We start from the raw sequence: 14,278 nt of genomic DNA, 5'->3' as shown, positions 1-14,278 counted from the left end.
CGCTCGCGAAAGCTCAACCCTCCCGAGGACATCCGCCTTTAATAGGCAAACGAAATAGGACCACGAAAGTACCCGCGCAGCGTCGCAAACTCCCGCTAAAAATCAGCGATTTTCACTTTGAAATCGTCAAGAATATCGAGCCCATTCCGCAACTCGGCGTAATGGTAGCCAATTCTTATCGTTCTGCCAAGAGGAGCCTTCTCGATTTTCTGCGTGGTAAGTTATGCCGGGAAGGGGTGGGGGGTTGCAGAAGGGATGAGCTAAATGTCGCGGGTGGGGGGGATTTTTCCGCGGTGGAAATGCGACTCGGGACTTTCACTGGAATGAAAAATACGCCATGCTCAAGCGCACTTGTAGAGTTAAGTTCTTCGTTTATCAGACGAAAGAACGTAACTCTATTCCATTGTTGCAAAATTGACTGGATTTAAAAATTTAATTTTTTGGGGAAGTAACTGCACTGGAAAAAAGCCTCTTTGATCCGAAGTACGGACTCGGAAAATTTGACAAGAGAAAATAATATCGGATTTTTGCTTGAATCGAGAGCCGAGCCTCCTAATTTAAGCGCATTGCCTTTTTTTCAAGCAAAAATCGGATTGAAACCGGATGATTTTTTAAAACTCTGGACTCTGGATCCAAAAAAACTATTTTTTCTACGGTGTGCATCTTTGTCTGAAAGTCTGATTTTCGTATAGAATCGAAAGATATTTTAGTGACAGTTTTAGTTTAAAAGGTCGCACCTTCGTCACGACTCTCATTTGGACTACATTTGGCACTTGAAGGACTTGCAATTTTTGGCTCATTTTAGAAACATCATGCGCCTTTAGTTTCCTTATACAGACGGGTGAATTTATGTATGAGCTAAAACTTTTAGTTCCGTTTTGCAAATTGCAGTCTCTTTAACTGCACTTGCTTGCGAAGAGGTTGAAATGTACTTACATTCCTCTTCTCGCAACCACCCTGTACATATATCGATGGTCAAAGTGTGAAATCACGTATCTACGTTTGCAACGTCGCATACTTCCTGCCATATTTTATTTTTTCTTCGGAAAACTATTCGACTTGAATTCTTGTCAAATTCCATGATTTTTCTTCTCTGATATAAAATGTCCTGCATATATTTCAAGCTATAAAGTTGGATTTTTTTCCTTCGAAAAAATAACACAGTAGCGGAAATTTTGAAACTCTGTAATGGAGATACGAACGAGGTTTTCCACTTTGATCATCGATATGTTATCTATGATGAATAGGCGCAAGGGATTGAAAAATTTCGAATACGCACCGAATTCAATCAAACGAAAACTGCTATATATTTTCAAAAAAATTAAGACACACAGAAAACAAACCGAAAGTCTGATCACATTACTTACATTCAAAGATTAAATCCACACGTGAATCTTTGATTGAATCACGATCAGTTGTACAACTAACGCTCGCGGCTTCGATTGATCACAATTGCTGAGTTACATTCATGAGTTTTTCCCCGCAGCTCTTCATTTTTTAACCTAGCCTCTCGATAAGTCTAAAGGATATCTGTTAAAGAGAAGAATCCCACTCCTGATGATGATTATACCTCACCTGTATTGTAAACATGTCCACGCAGAATCTCAACAATGCGCAAAACACTTCAATTTTTTTACTAACGGATTTCTTGTCTGATTTTCGTTTTTATTAAAAGGAAAACTACGAATACAATCTCTTAGAATTATTAATGTTAACTGAAGCGCTGGGTGCAAGAAGGACTTTTCTTGGTTGAGGTGACTCGAAATCTTTTTGAACATTTCATCCATTATGATTGAAGCAAATGTGTGGAATTCGTTGAAACTTTAACCGAAGTTTCCTCATAATTTTACAATGCAGAATAGAAACATTTCAGAAAAATTCACTCAATAATTACCTCTCTAGAATGTAAATTAGCATTGAAGATTCTGAAACACCGCAATCAAGGAACGCCCTTTCTGAATCCAACGCCTCAATTTGCCCCTATCCGTCACAGAATATTCAACTATTACTCTTAAGTTTTCCCCATCCTGCACAGAATATTCAGTGAAAATGTTGAACAATATTGCTATAGTTGGTTCATTTTGAAAATAATAAATTAATAAATAAAAAACAAAAACGAGAAGAAAAGAACATAAAGCATTTTGAGTTTTCTCAATCGAAATACGTATTTTGCGAATTTCGTATCGATCTGCATCTTGAATATACAAAAATATCCAAACGCTACCCTATCGTTTGCTTTTTCCTCACAGTAAATTCCTGATGTCGCCAACATTTTCACCGAGATTCCATACTTCCCACTCCTTCCCTTTCGGAACGGTCTAGAATTTCGAAAGCTTTCATGTCGTGTCTCGCGTCAGTCAGAAGCATCTCATGCATCCTTTGAATCTTTGTCCCTTCGAACTCGAGGAAAGCCAGCAGTCCGGTAGTGAAATTTTGTCATCGTGAATCGGACGAGAAAAGACCTTTCTGAATCCAAGTTCAGTTTGCGTATGGACATATTAAACCGGGGTCAGCCCAGCTACGTCAGACGTTGCTTCATTGGATTACTATTTGCAACGAGGAACCACTATATCTGCCTTCCCAAAAAAGCACATATCTGCACAGGGAAACCAATGGCATGTAAGTTCTTTCTAAAATGGACCAGAAATAGTGATTTCCTATTGCAAAATTTGATTCAAATTTCTCTCGTTTTATTTATTCGTCTAGAAAATATTCAACACTCTGACTTGAAGTTGGTCGATCATGTTCTTTGAATTTCAGAGAAAATTCACAAAAATTTTCCAGGCGTCATATTGTTTGGAACTTTATTGATAAAGTACAAATTGAAATTAAGTCAGGCAGTATGGATTAGACCACATTTTGCAATAAGGAACCACTATATCTGGCTCATTTTATAAACAGCATGTATGTCATTGGTTTCCCTACGCAGAGAGGTGATTTTATGGAAAGGCCAGAGATGGTGCTTCCTTATTGCAAAGTGCAATCCAATTGCAGTCAGCTCGCGACTTTGGTTGATTCTGTCCCAGAAATCGTTATTTAATTATCGTGCATATTCATTGGTGAAATGAGTATATTGCTACTCGTCGAGTTGTAGATGATCGGCTCCTAGTAAAAAAGAGACAACTGGTACCAGCGTCACATTCACATGGGTGGACCGATTTTAGTGATACCATTCGAATGTTGTGAAATTTCCAAAGTTTCCTCCGAAAAATCATTCATCGCGACAAAAGTCATGCATATTTAAATAGCGTCAGGGGACTGCAGGTTGATCAGTGAAACTTCATAGACTAAGCGATAGACATAGAATACAAAGGGAGAACAGAGTGATCCTTTCGGTGGAAGCGGGTGGTAGCGATGAATGAAAGAAGCCCTGAAGTTAGTCCATCATTTTCCCCCTGAGTCTATATCAATCACTAACTTCAACCAATAGGATCGCTCCATTTTTCCTTTGTCTTCTTTGCCTATTGCTGTGTCTATCGCTTTGTCTATCAATATCAACAATCAACCAGTAGCTCAAGTAGCACAGATTGCAATGAGTAGCAATTACATTGTAAAAATATTGTCTTTCCATTGAGTGTTGTGCATGTTGCCTAGCTCCTATTTGAAGGGACCCCATTTATCGAAGCTTATTGCAGTAAAATTGAAAATAAGTCGCAATTTTTCATTGCATCGCATATTGCCTATTTTTCTGACACACGGATCTCATTTTGTTGATTGTTTGAAATCGGCAAAAATCGACTATTTGATGTAAAAATATTGCAATTTAATGGTAAAAAAATTTATAATTCTATTGAGATCAAATTGCCGTTTAATCTCAATACTTTCGTTGCACTGTGCCACTTGGGAGATGGAGTTGTATCCATTTCATATGTCAACATACCACTCTTTAACAAATTACCTGCTGAAATTATAAATTGTGAAACAATTAGCAGTTTCAAGCATTACCTATTTGAATTTCTTGTACCAAAGTGCATCTATGATATTGACGATTTCTAACACTAAGTTTATGCTTTTATGACTAGTTATGCAATTGTATCACAACATTTTATATGTTTTTATCCGGTGCAATAAAAATATGTTGAATCTTGAACCAAGCTTAGACTTAACGAGAAACTAGGTCTTCATTCCCTCTTCTGCCTACCATCCGAAGAGACTGGACAGCCCTCTGGATTTCGGTTGTCCGTTCTGCGCACCGCTCCAGTCTTATCCCTTCTGTCCCGGCTGACCTGGCTGTCCGCCCTTACCACCTTGCCCACCGCGAGCCTGACCGCCCGTATTACCCCAACCAAACCAATTACCGCCAGCCGTACCAGGTTGACCGGGTTGACCGCCTTTACCGCCTGCACCTGCCGGGGCTCCGGTGGAGGACCAGCCGGGGATCCAGGAGCCGAGCCAGTTGGTGGCCGAGCGGGCTGTCGAGAGGCCGTCCTTGACGACGTTCGGGACGAGGGAGGGTCCGTTATCGAGCCAGTCTTCAGCAGCGTTGAGCCGTCCCACGACGTGGTCCTTGCCGTTCTGCACGCGGTCCTGGAGACCTAGCACCGTCGAGTCGAAGACGTTGTTGGCGCCGTTGATCGCGTCGCCTACCATCGTCGGCGCCACGGGGAGCACCCAGTCCTGCGAATGGAAGTCAGAACGTTGAACTCATAGGCTGATGGGAACTGGAAGAAAAGTCTCTTTCTCCGGAACAAAATGGTGCTGTAGTAACATCCCAGTTGATAAAACATTTGCGATAACTCTTGGATGGTGTCAGTAAGTCACTTTTACGTCCTTGGGTGTCACTTTTACATCCTAGGATGTTACTTTTATGTTACTTTTACATCCTAGGATGTTACTTTCACTGGTAAAAAAAACCTCTCGGTTCAAGAGTGCAGTTTCTTGTCGCCGGATTTAAGAGTCTGGACTCTTGTTTCAATGCAAAATCCGCTTGAATCAATGCAAAATCCGCTTGAAACAAGATTTCAAGACTCTTAAATCCGGCGACAAGAAACTGCACTCTTAAGTCAATGCAATGCGGCATTGGTCCAAGAGGTTTTTTTTCCCAGTGTTAACATCAGAGTGTTAATAACAACACCCAAGAGTTGTAACACATTTTTAACACCTTTTTTTCGGTGTAGGTCCAGAGTCCAGACTCTGATAAAAATTGACAAGGAATACTGATTCAATCGGATTTTTGCTTAAATCGAGAGCCAAGCATCTTCCTCTTGTTGATTTAAACAAATAGCGATTGAATCAAGAGTATTTTATCTTGTCAAATGTTTTGAGATTCTAGCCACTGGGTCCAAGAGACTTTTTCTCCTGTGAGTTCCGGAGAAGTCACAGGTAAAGATACTCCCCCGTAAATAGTCAAGGGGAAGTTGGAAGAATATGAAATTCAAGAATTTGTCGAGAATCGCCTTGAGCGGCGAGTAGGCCTTCGGTCGTGTTCGGCAATCTCCGTAGCCAATCAGGTTGCGACTCGCCGCCAGTAACACGCACGCAGTAGGATCGGATCCTCCTTTCCGCGTCTGGTCGCGCGTCTAGGTTGCAGGTGTATCTGGCGTTTAAGTTGGCGAACGTACACTGGAAAAAAATTTTCGGCGTCTTTACCAAGGTCCGTTGGTACCTTTACCATCTCACTATTTTTACCAATTATTGGTAATTATACCAAGATAGACTGGTAAGCTTACCTAAAAACCGGTATTTTTACTGTTTTTTTCAAGTAAGAATACCACTTTTATCGGTAATCAATTCCCGGTATTTTTGCCATTTTATCTCGGTGATTCTACCACAGTCGATAAAAAATATTGGCGTTTTTACCGGGGTCCAGTAAAATTACCGAGAAAGTCAAAAATTTTACCGAGATTTCTCGGTGAAATTACCAATTCCATAAATGGTAATTTTACCAAGAAAAAATTGGGATCAAGTAGAACCCTGAATTCTTGTTAATTTTACCCTTTTCTTAGTAAATACTTAAATATTTTTTTTTTCAGTGCACCTCCAAAAGCTGCTTCTTGCGATCGTGCATGTAGAGGGCGGTATCAAGAGCTCCTTGAGCGGCGCCGGCGGTGACCTCGGTCCCGAGGCGGGCGCCGCGGATGGCCGTCTTGGCGGCGTTCTTGGGGAGGTCGAGGATGTTGGCCGGGTTGACGCCGGTGGCCAGCTCCACGCCCTTCCCGACGGTGCCCACGAGGGCGCTTCTCCCGGCCGCACGCACCCGCCGAAGTCCGTTGTCCACATGATTCACGCCGTTGCTCAGGGTTCCGATTGGGTCAGTCACCGCGTCGAACAGGCCGCGACCCGAAAGGGTTGGCCCGCCATCCACGCTCAGCACCTGGAACACCGGTCAGAGTGGTAGAGGAAAACTCCAGTGTGATAGGAAAAACAGGGTTGCCACAGTCACGGAAAACCAGGAAATGTCAGGAAGTTTTAAAAAGTCAGGGAAACGCGGGAAGTGTTAGGGAAAATAACGAAAATGTCAGGGAAAATAACGAAAATGACTGAAAAGGCAAGGAAAATGACGGCCATGACGCAAATGTCAGGGAAAATGACGAAAATGTCAGGGAAACTTTGTTAAATCACCTTCATTTGCTCTCTAGGAAGGGTTTGAGGTTTCAAAAAACAAATTTTTCTTGAAAACTATTTTCAATTATGCCTTCTTAACAATCAGTCACATCTTCAATTGTCACGGTTAGAACCTGGAACACGGGTCCGAATGCCTGAAGAGAACTGCCGTGATCAGGGAAAACGCTGTTTGAGCCCTCATTGCCGCCAAATATCCTCTCAGAAAATATCAATTTTTGAAGGAAGTTATGAATAATTTTCTATGAAATTTTCAGACTTTTTGAATCAAATTGAGAACGAAATTCTCAGAGAAATCGGAAGAGAAATATCCTCTAGCGGGAAGCTGAAAAAACGAAAATTTTTTATGCAAAGAGCCTCCCAAAATTTCGCCCCTTTTTCGGTATTCGATTCGACCATCGAACCAAGGTTTAAGTGGAAACTTATAATAACAGAAAACTCCTGAAAATATTTCAAGACGAGTTAAGGAACCGATTTCGAGTTACGGGGGGACAAAGGGGTCAAACTACGGCCTTATTTTTCGCTATTTCCTTGTTGAATTGATGTTGCTACGGGGTTGTTGTACAAGGCCACTCACAATGGATACAGAGGAGCGCCTTCAAATCAATCCATAAACTTAATGAAAAATTTTGATACCACTATTCGTGCGTCACGGCAGTCATTTTGCATACCCGGCCATTTGAAGGCGAATCATTGACATCACGCAACGAAGTACGAATTACAGCAATGTCATTCGGCAACTCGATTAGAACTCGATTTTGCGTGTAATAATACGTAGGAACCGGTGCGTATAACATGTGTAAACAATGATAACAACCCCGTAGACACAGCTATTCGACAAGAAAATAGCGAAAACTAAGGCCGGAGTTTGATTCTTTGCCCACCTGTAACTCGGAAACGGTTCCTATACTCATCTTTAAATTTTTTCCCGAGTTTTCTGTTATTATAAGCTTCCACTTAAACCTTGGTTTGATGGTCGAATCGAATACCGAAAATGGGGCGAAAGTCAGCCCTTATTTTAGGAGGCTCTTTTCAAGTTAGGAGTGTAAACCAGACTTCCCCGTTGCGCTCATCTTAATTTTTGAGTCATTTTTCACAAGAAACAACTCCTGTTTTTGCTCTTGCCTAAGTTTGCATTAGACGTATTGGGTTACGTCTTGGGTTCTTGACACTTGCATCGCCAAGAGCCACAGGGTGAAAACACTGAGGGACATCCCATTTGAAAGTTTAAAAAACTTTAGAAAAACAGGTGCCCAATGTAACATGACATAATCTGCGTTGTAAAAATTCAGTGATCATGATTGAAAAGCACTGCCATATCAGTGACACTGTGTACCGACGGATCGACGGAAACCGTGGTTTAAAGCGTTCAATCTCGCCATTTTTTCGCTGTTTTTCTGGCCCGTCGGGAGCAGTTTCCCAAAAACACGTTAGCAGTGAAAGTGTTGGCAGCAATTTACTCACTTTTGCGGGGAAAAAAAGCTTACGGAGTGGAATGGTAGCTAATGCATACCAAGAATTGCCAACGCGCAAAACATTTAATGGAAAATGATGGACGGCTATCTCTGATAGATCAACACGCGATAGCGTGGAAGCTTTAACCAATTCGTTAGAGATACACGACCGATTCGAAGAGGATAGAAAATTGTCGCTCTTGAACTATCAAAGTTGGCTGACGTAGAACTAATGGAAACTCACAATTCCAAAATCACTCTTTGAAAAGGGCGAGGGAGAGGGAGAGGGAGAGGAAAACAAGTTTTATACACTGAAAAAAAAACTCCAGCCGTGGGAGCCGCAATGGACCACTAGACAAGGTACGAATTTAAGCATTCTGATACATGATATTTAACCAAAATTTCACGTAGAACACGAAGCGCACAACAAAAATTACCGAAATCAACTCCTTACAAAGATATTTAATGATTCCTGATGTGTGAATTCAAACCGCCCGCTCATGAAAACTCAATGCTCTACGTGATTCACATCGCGCGCTAAACGTTCATCATGATAGTCTCTGCGATATAAAAATCTGGAAACCTCAATCTTGACGCTTTGGCTCAGCTATAGCAAATTGCTTATAATTTGAACAACACATGGTGGGAAATGAACAGTGCTCGATTGAGAGGCTTGCTGAAACTGTTGTATTGCGCGATTTGACTCACGTAGAGCATTGAGTTCTTTGTGAGCGGGCAGTTCAAAATCCGCGTAACCAATGTGAAATAAAAAGGTTAATATCTTCGTCAGGAGTTAGTTTCAGTAATTTTCGTTGCGCGAATCGTGTTCTACGTGAAATTCTGATTAAGAATCATGTATCAGAATGCTTGAATTCGTACCTTGTCTAGTGGTCCATTACGGGCTATATGGACATACTGTCCGTTTCGGGCTCAAAAGCCGAAAATTCCAGCTGCTGGAGGCGTAGCTTCCATTGCTCCGGGTTCAGAGGCCGAAGCTACGGCTCCAGCAGCCGGAATTTTCGGCCTTTGAGCCCGGAACGGACGGTATGTCTATATAGCCCGTAATTGCGGCTCCCACGGCCGGAGTGTTTTTCAGTGTATGTTTGAAAATGATTTTCAACATTGAAATAGATTTCTAATCAATTCACGTTGCCTCGAATGAACGTATTGTTTTTTCTTAGGTACATGGTGTGTGGTCATTGAGCTGTCCCTCGTGGTGCTACATGCATAAGATTTTTTCTTCAATTCGAAACATGTAGGTAATAATCGTACGTTGTGCTAGAAATGATTTAAAAGTAGATCACAATGTTGAACTTCTGATCAAGCATTATCAGGTCATGGGTTAGCTGTGAGACCGTCGTGGTAAGCTGGGTTAGGCTACAGGAGAATCCCCAAATGCACAAAGGGCACATGTTCACATTTTGGCGATAGGTGGAATTACTTTCGAGGATTCAACACTTTCTCATGGACAATTATGTGGATTGGTATTTGGAGTGTAGCCGAGTGCTAGAAATAATGTAAAATTATCTTTAAAAAACTTTCATTTTATTAACAAACTTAGACCGAAGCAATAAAATGTAAGTTTTTTGAGGAAAATTTTACATTATTTCTAGCACTCGGCTACACTCCAAATACCAATATATTCAGTGCTACTACCTTTCCGACATTGCATTACAATGTTCGCTGTTTTTGAATTATGTGGAAGCAACAGTCATCTTGCCTACTAGATGGATGATGAGCTTCGAGTGACGTAATGAGGTCAAACAAGTTTACCAAACATCGGTACGTTTGCGAATCGAAATACCGAACACGTTGTTCAACATAAGTCAGTAGTTGAATGTTGGAGTCCCGAAAGCAAAAGCCTCCGCCATTGACAAGATAACAATGGAGGGTCTCTTGTCTCTGGTATAGATACACCTTGGAAAAACGAGACATACGTCTAATGATTCAAGTAGACCGGGGGGGGGGGGTTTATAGTGACGGAAAATCAGATATTTAAAGCGATGTATATCTCTGCGAATCATCGCGGCCATAAGCCCTGGATAGACGATCAAATTCCCGAACCAATTCCGATCAAAAGAGCATCAAAGTGTCGGGAGTCATCAGTCTTAAACTCATTAATTTGCTTCATTTTAAAATGAAAACTTGGCAGAAATGTTTCCTGTGGCAGGAAATGATGAATGGTGGCACTCCATTCTGATCTTACTTTGAACAAATAAGTTCGGCCCGTCAAAATTTGATGGTAGATATGGTGACCATCAGTCATCAGCATGTCTACTTTGATCGGAATCAGTTCGGAATTTGATCGTCTATTCAGGGCTATAGGAATGGTACTCACAACTGGACCGCGTTAAGCGGAAAGGAACCAAGCCCCATCAGCCATTGCCAATTTAAATTAGAAATTTAATTTTTTACAAGAGAACGTTTGTGTGGCCGGCCAGGTTGGCCTAGTGGTCAGCGCGTCTGACTCTAGGTCAATAGGTCCCGGGTTCGAATCCCGGTGGTGGCGTCTAATTTTCACGGAATTGACGAGTAGATCTGCTGAAACAGATTCTCCTCGGCCCTAATCCCTGAAAATTAGAAAAGCCTGGAGCATGGAGCCTGATGTCTACGGACACTAAACATTGTCTAAAGTTGGCTGAAGGTGCAATAGACACGAAGCCATTAAACCAGCAGAAAAAAAAGACAAGCAGGAAGCTCCAACGCATTCGCGTCGGAAAGCGGCTCTGGCGACGGTAGGTAGTTGTTACGCGTTTACGGTTTCCTTGGTAACCTTTGTTTGCTATCAGCTGATGTCGAGTAGTATGACTAGGAAGCTCCAACCACGGCATTCTTCGAAAAAAGCGCGAAAACTTATAGATTTGAATTTTCAAATTTTAAACGTAAAGTACATTTTTTCCAGTGCGAGATTAAAGCACAGACCCGTTTTGAATTATTGACAGTATCACCATGATTCCAAAAATACACTACACAACATAGCATTCGCTCACAGGAAAAAGATATCAATTAAAATAAAATCAGTCCCCCCTAAACAGCAGAAAATGGCGCCGATTCCCATCAACCAACACGCGGTCCCTCCAATGTAACATGGTCCGTTGATACTCCCCAGCTGGGACCGTCCGGAATAGCAGCTCTAGTGCAAGCACCAGAGCCGCTAAAAAAAAAAAAAAACGTTTGTGTGGCTGATGTAGGTTGTAGTAGCTGATGTGGCTTAGTTCCTTTCTGCTTAACGCGGTCCAACTAAACCTAGAGTCGCTCTTACGCACGATGCAAGAATGGGCCTGTTGCATGCAAGAGATACAGCCGCGCAAATAGACTTTTTAAAGGTTAAATGACACGAAAATTACGATGGTCACATTAAAAAAGTCTGAAATACACTCCTTACTGCGCAATTTTTGTTGTTAGGAACGCGCTTTTTCAAATTTCCCGCGTCTGGGGGCAGTTTTCTAATCACCGGAAACGAGCAAACGGCGGGCTCGGTGATTTCCGGAAGATGCCGAGTCGTTGTTGTTGTTGTTATTTCTTCCTTCAGTTTGTTTACAAACCCAACGTGATCTCTTATAGTGGTCCATATACGCTTTATGCGGTAACCAAATCGATCAACTTTTAAATATCCAACGCAATCCTTCTACATTTCATTTCACGATATCACGAGCTCCGATTTTTAGGTTATGTTGTCAGTTTTAGTTGACCGGAAATAGCCGCGACTTGCCGTTAATTGTTTCCGTTAGAAAACTGCCCCCAGACGCGGGAAATTTGAAAAAGCGCGTTCCTAACAACGCAAATTGCGCAGTAAGGAGTGTATTTCAGACTTTTTTAATGTGATCATCGTAATTTTCGTGTCATTTAACCTCTAGAAAATCTATTCGCACGGCTATATCTCTTGCATGCAACAGGCCCATTTCACAACCGAGGGAATGAAAGAAGTTGTATATTATCAAAATTAGTGATTGAACCCATACTGTTAAACTAATGATCATTATTGTACGTCTATAAATTTCACTAGCCCGCAGAGGTTCACTAGGAATATTGTACCGAAGAGTAACAATTTTTCCCCCCTTGCAAAGGAAAAAAAAGTAAATCACAGCGGGACGCTACAAACCATCGTAAAATGGATTGCATTTTGCAAAAAGGAACCAAGAGCATTCCAATGTTGCTTAGATTGTGCGAATTGCATACCATGCGATAAAATTACTGAAACCTAACAAAATAAATTAAATTTACAAAGGTAATTTTTGTATTGAATTTATAGTTTTTGGGAGTAAACATGAAACTTGTTCATGTGATCAGTTCTTATTTGCAAGTCAAAAAAAGTTGCACAATCTTAGTGACATTGGAATGCTTGTGGTTCCTTTTTGCAAAGTGCAATCCAAATGAAAGTTAATCATCACAGATATTATACTTGAAAACTGCAGGTGCTTCGTCAAGCTCAAATGACGTGGTCGAAGTGGCATGCGATGTATCACTTCGATTAGGTCTAAAATCTCGGCGGATTTTGAATTTTCAGCAAAAACAAGGACAATAACCCCTACGCATGAGCCTAAAGAATCATTCTAAACCCAAAAATCAGCAAAATTCAGAGAAATGAAAGCAGAGTAGTATTCGGGAAAAAACCTCGCATTCGATTCAGCTATTGATTTCTGTATCGAATGCGAGGTTTTTTCCAAACACTATTCTGCTTACATTTCTTTGTATTTTACCGTTTTTTGGGTTTAGAATGATTCTTTGGGCTCATGCGCAGGAGCAACCGTCCTTTTTCCCCCTAAAAATTCAAAATCCGCCGAGATTTTTGACCTAATCGATACGATATATCGCATGCCAGTTCGACCTCGTCACTTGAGCTTGACGAAGCACCTTAATATATCGTAACTATATCATGTATGTTGTATTTTGAAATGAACGAGTAGGCTGTTTTTTTTGTATTCTAAAGCAAAGTCATTTTAACCAACCTGCACAGCGATTAACGCCGAAGCGCAAAAGAGAAACTGCTTGGATACGAACATCACTACCACAGTCATACTGGTAGTCGGAAAATCCGCGCTCGACTTTATAAATGGCGAATGTGTGTGACGTGGGGAGGACAGTTAATGCTTACGGCATTTTTTGGCCGGGAAAAGTCACGTTTTTGACGCATCTATCCTCAGTTCAATCTCTGTTAACTTTTGATCGATGCTTTTCCCGGTAATTGCACGACGCGGCCAGTGTTGCCACAGTCAGGGAAAACCGGGAAATGTCAGGGAATTTTAAAAAGTCACGGAAAACTGGGAAATGTCAGGGAAAATGACGGACATGTCAGGGAAAATTTGTTAAATCACCCTCATTTACCATGGGTTTGAGATCTTGAACAAGGTAAATTTTGTCCGAAAACTATTTTCAATTATGTCTTCTTAACCGTTCGTCTTATCTTCATTGTCAGGGAATGCCATGAAGATCTGTCAGGGTAATCAGGGAAATGTCAGGGAATTTCATTCTCGAAATTCTGTGGCAACTCTGTTTTACGGTAACCAGGACTGCGGGTCATTTCTGGCAACCTGAAGAGGAGAGAAGAATTTGAAGGGAAGCTCAGCTCGAGACAAATTACACGGTTGGAAATCTCCGTGTTTATCATTACTTCGGATTACTTTGTTATTTTTTTTCTTTTTTTGTCAAATCAACGTAAAGGATTCGGTTGATCGACGCAATTTTTGGTTAGATCGACCAAAACCTTAGGTTACACCGAGACATCTCAGGATGAAGAAAATGTTCTGCCGAATTGATCTGCCATGTCAAGGAAAAACGCCGTATGAATCTTCAGCCGTTTCCAAATTTCCTCTCTGAAATTTTTCACACTATGTTCTTTGCAATTAGTTCTAAAATATCTGAAAATTTCACGGAATAATATACAAATATTTCCTCCAAAATACTTGTTTCATCCGCGGAAATTTGGCAACTCTCGAATGCTCATACGGCTTTCTTCCTTAGAACGGCAGCAATCTACTTTGTTCCTCCCAATATCATACTGAGGTTGAGATTTGCGAGTGACCTACGCGATACATGTCCAAACCCGGCGGCTTTAGCCTAATTTTTATCGAAGTTACGAATTTTTAAGCCAAAGATTTGGGTAGAAAATTGGATCATCCAACTCAGAGATTTAGTCAACGTTACTCGAAGAAAAACAAACCCAAAAATATTGACCGCGCACGCTTAGGTTACTTTGTGTTCTACTTCTCATACATATACAAAATGTCGGGTTTTTTTAATTTACGGCAACCTCGTAAAAAAAA

The 14,278-nt window shown here is 41.2% G+C and overlaps 2 protein-coding genes across 2 annotated transcripts in view; one reads left to right on the top strand and one right to left on the bottom strand.

Annotated features, from left to right (window-relative positions):
* Positions 1–14,278, top strand: part of SP2353 (EGF like, fibronectin type III and laminin G domains protein pikachurin) — a 458,909-nt gene that overhangs the window by 92,196 nt on the left and 352,435 nt on the right. The gene's annotated exons all lie outside the window — the stretch shown is intronic.
* Positions 1,284–13,120, bottom strand: LOC109035109 (uncharacterized). Its single transcript, XM_019048601.2, has 3 exons — positions 12,965–13,120; positions 5,978–6,313; positions 1,284–4,617 (listed from the first exon to the last, which is right to left on the bottom strand). Exons 1-3 carry the CDS (start codon positions 13,031–13,033, stop codon positions 4,204–4,206), a joined length of 819 nt encoding a protein of 272 aa, XP_018904146.2. The 5' UTR covers positions 13,034–13,120; the 3' UTR covers positions 1,284–4,203.

Source organism: Bemisia tabaci, chromosome 10, assembly GCF_918797505.1.
Source record: "Bemisia tabaci chromosome 10, PGI_BMITA_v3".
NCBI lineage: Eukaryota > Metazoa > Arthropoda > Insecta > Hemiptera > Aleyrodidae > Bemisia > Bemisia tabaci.
Note: the sequence above shows the minus strand (reverse complement) of the source record. Positions and strands in the feature narration are given on the sequence as shown.